This window comes from Pocillopora damicornis, chromosome 2 (assembly GCF_964200805.1).
Source record: "Pocillopora damicornis chromosome 2, jaPocDami1.2, whole genome shotgun sequence".
NCBI lineage: Eukaryota > Metazoa > Cnidaria > Anthozoa > Scleractinia > Pocilloporidae > Pocillopora > Pocillopora damicornis.
Window position 1 is genome coordinate 1747488 of NC_142671.1, and position 3309 is coordinate 1750796.

Sequence of the window (3309 nt, forward strand, 5' to 3'; positions counted from 1 at the left end):
AAAAGGATGCATTGAAACGGCCAACCATTAAATATAAACATCTATATCCCTTCTTCTCTATATCTATGAATTCGTACTGTTCGTTTTTAAACCATCTAGGCGAACAGAAAGATTACGAGGAAGTTCCGAATGGCAAGGGACTACAAAAGACGTTTGAACTTGATTTCATAAAAAAAAAACAAAAACAAAAACAAAAACAAAAAAAGCAATCTAAACACACGGACCATCTGTTAGCTGTTTTGTGCATCTAATTTACCGAAAGCTGCGCAGCTATTAGATCTTCTTAAGAAATGATTTAATGAACGTCAGTCGGGAATGACAAAGTGATCATCGACCAAAGAATAACCAAACTTTGTTTGCATCCTCCAATTATGGTTGCATTGTGATTTGACTTGCTGAGAACTCTTGCCGTAGCCTTGGCCTTATAAAAGAACTATTAATAGAAAAACACGTTCAATAAAAAAAAAAGATAAGTGTCCTAATGGCCACAAAACAGTAATAGATTGGCTAGGAATATTTTCGTTTTTTTCCAAGGGCTATATTTAGAATCAATTTTGTCACACCTAATTGATTCTGTCTAACTGGACCAATAACGCAAATTGTTAATTGATTTCAAGGTCAGGCGATCCAACGTAGTCTTTAGTAGAGAATATACCAAGGACCGGACCAAGTTTCGAGCTCAGCTGAGCACATCTTTGTTCACAATGGGGGACAATTTTGCCGGCAATCACAACAAGGTTAAAATTTTTGATCCAAGCTTTTGGATATATAAGTTTTTCTCATAAATGTTAATCAGATAAAGGAGACTAACATTCCACTGAGGAATTGAAGTAAACAAAGATTCCAATAGTTTTGCTCCTGGTTTAAGCAATTAAATCTTTATTTCTGAAAGATGAATAATTAAGTAAGTCTCCTCACCATCGCCAATATTTTTAAAAAGCCGTTCTATTACATTTGAAAATTTACTTCTTTACATCTCAATAGCTTCAATGCTGGTGTTCGTTATTCTAACTTACAAGTTAGATAGTTCACCATCTTCTACTGAATTTTATCTTTAATTAAATAGTGGCAACGAAAGACACAAATTTGCAGCAAATTTGCATAAAAATAAAAGCTTTAATATTTGTATACAAACAAAACACAGCACGAATGTATAAACTTATTTGCCTCTTACATATCATCGTTTTTATAAATGCATTTCTACTTCATTTCAAACAATCAAGCATTTAAAACAAGCATTTTAATGCTTGGTTGTACATCATCAAATGGTTATATGGATGCTTTACTTTACTACGCTTATTGTACCATACTCACCGGCCCTTCAATCACATTTTTAAACAAACTAATGAGTAAGTAAATTTGAAGAAAAGTTCATAGGTCTGATTTTCATTTCAGTTGTCTTGGGAGCACTGCCAGCAGCAAGTTTACGATCTAGCCTTGCCCAAGAGATCTTTTCCGATCCAGCGTTGAGATTTGAGAGCCCAGCACATGTCTCATCGTACCACCAGCCTCCTCCACTTTTTGACGCACATTTAGGACCAGCGTGATGTTTATCAAAGGTACCAAACTTGAAGCCATTATGATGACTGAGAGAATCTTTACCAACAGTCATGTCTAAAAAGAAGGGGAAATAGAGAAAATAAGCATTGATATCAATTTAAGCCCGTAAGATACTACCCTGTGGAGGAGCGGAAAGATAGGATAAATATGTTATCATCTCGACCACCTTAAGGTTGAAAAAAAAAAAAAAAAATTTGGAACTTGATGTAGAGTGGTCTTGAAACACTGCCACTGAGTCACAAAGAGGCGAGCCACTTTATCAGTGTGAGAGGCCTTTGCATGACTTAGATTAGACACACTGTGAACAGAGTCGTTTGGCAAACGTGAATTGCAAGTAAATAACAGGATTGAAAGAGACTGAATGAGTCGAGATGTGGATAGAGACCTATAAAACTAGTTACGTATAATCATGATAAAAGTTTAGCTTCTATTAACGTTGATTGTCTTGGGCTTACCTATAATATTTCCAAGATTCAGCTTGTACTTCGCTTCCTCGTCTCCAATTTTAAGCCACGCATATTCAGCGTAAAAAGTTTTTTTAGGAACTAGTCGCTTCGTAGCCTTTACCCCAAGAACTACTCGAAGCCTGTTTTCTGTCTTATTTTCGGTCAAGCGGCGGATCTTTTCCAATCCAAGCCAATATTCACCAACGAGGAAATTACCGAAGCCATGTTTGTAGTCATCCCAGGTGCGGTTAAAATCATCGGAAACTTTCAGTCTCTTTTGGATCACTGTCCATCCTCCACCAGCTGTTGTCTGGTCATAATATACATCAAAGGGAAGTTTTCCATCAGGATAGATTGTATAAACACCGCTGATTCTTTGATCAGAGTTGTAAAGCTCAGCACAGTTATTAGCTTTTAAAGATGACAAGAAAATAGTTTGATCTTCTATTAGAGTATCAAGTAAAGAGTTTAAAATAGGGAAAAAAAACAAATGATATGAAACCAAGTAAAAGAAACAATACAGTGGCTATCACAATATAACAGAGAATGGCTTCCATCTTACATTTCTCAAATCCAAAAACTGAAGATAACAACTGAATCGAGAATAAAAGTGTCACACTGAGCAGCAATGTAGGCATGATGTAAAGTTTTTTTTCTTCTCCGACCGTTAAGCATGAGAGTTCATGCACACAGTTGTAGATTGAAGAATTTACAACTGCTCAACCTTGTATTTATACCCAGCTATTGAAACCTCGAAACGTGATAAGAAAATGCTCGAAGACAACTGTATTCCTCGGGAATCTCCCCTCCAAATTGTGAAGGATGTTTGAAACATACCACAAAATTAATGTAACTCTTGATCAATTAACGTAAGAATATTGACCGCATATTTTGAGTCGTAGTGAGTGTGAAGTCTGTTAATTTTTTTTTCTTTAAAGATATCTGCTCCTTTGCTCGTTCAAACATCAAAATCAAAGTAAAACCCTAGTTCAGTGAAATAAGCTCCTATAACAAAAGCTGATTAGCAAGCCAAATTCTAAGGCGAAACCTCGTCATTTCTTAAATGTAGTTAAAGAATTAATGTATATGTTGACTGTCTTATCAAAAAGGTCACGAGAAATAATTTTTTTTTATCAATTTCATTCATAAGTATCGCATAAGTCTAAGATATAACGCTAAAATTCCTTAGATCAATTGAAATCTCCAGGTGTGCCGTCACTATTTTCGTGGCGCATTCTTGCGAGTCAACGGAAATCAAACTGCCCCCGTAGCAACCGTTCTTACAAAAATATTTTCTTTTAAA

At 35.6% G+C, this 3309-nt stretch overlaps 1 protein-coding gene across 1 annotated transcript; it reads right to left on the bottom strand.

Annotated features, from left to right (window-relative positions):
* Positions 1-859: 859 nt before the first annotated feature.
* On the bottom strand, positions 860-2767 carry LOC149049482 (angiopoietin-related protein 7-like). Its single transcript, XM_089198430.1, has 3 exons — positions 2569-2767; positions 2016-2417; positions 860-1614 (listed from the first exon to the last, which is right to left on the bottom strand). Exons 1-3 carry the CDS (start codon positions 2642-2644, stop codon positions 1343-1345), a joined length of 750 nt encoding a protein of 249 aa, XP_089054556.1. The 5' UTR covers positions 2645-2767; the 3' UTR covers positions 860-1342.
* Between the last annotated feature and the right edge of the window lie 542 nt (positions 2768-3309).

Bases quoted from the DNA above. Each gene is read 5' to 3' on its own strand.
- LOC149049482 (XM_089198430.1), bottom strand. From the start codon at position 2,644: ATGCCTACATTGCTGCTCAGTGTGACACTTTTATTCTCGATTCAGTTG. The intron at 2,418-2,568 runs GTAAGATGGAAG...CATCTTTAAAAG, and splicing joins AGTTTTTGGATTTGAGAAAT to CTAATAACTGTGCTGAGCTT. The intron at 1,615-2,015 runs GTAAGCCCAAGA...CCTTCTTTTTAG, and splicing joins GAATCTTGGAAATATTATAG to ACATGACTGTTGGTAAAGAT.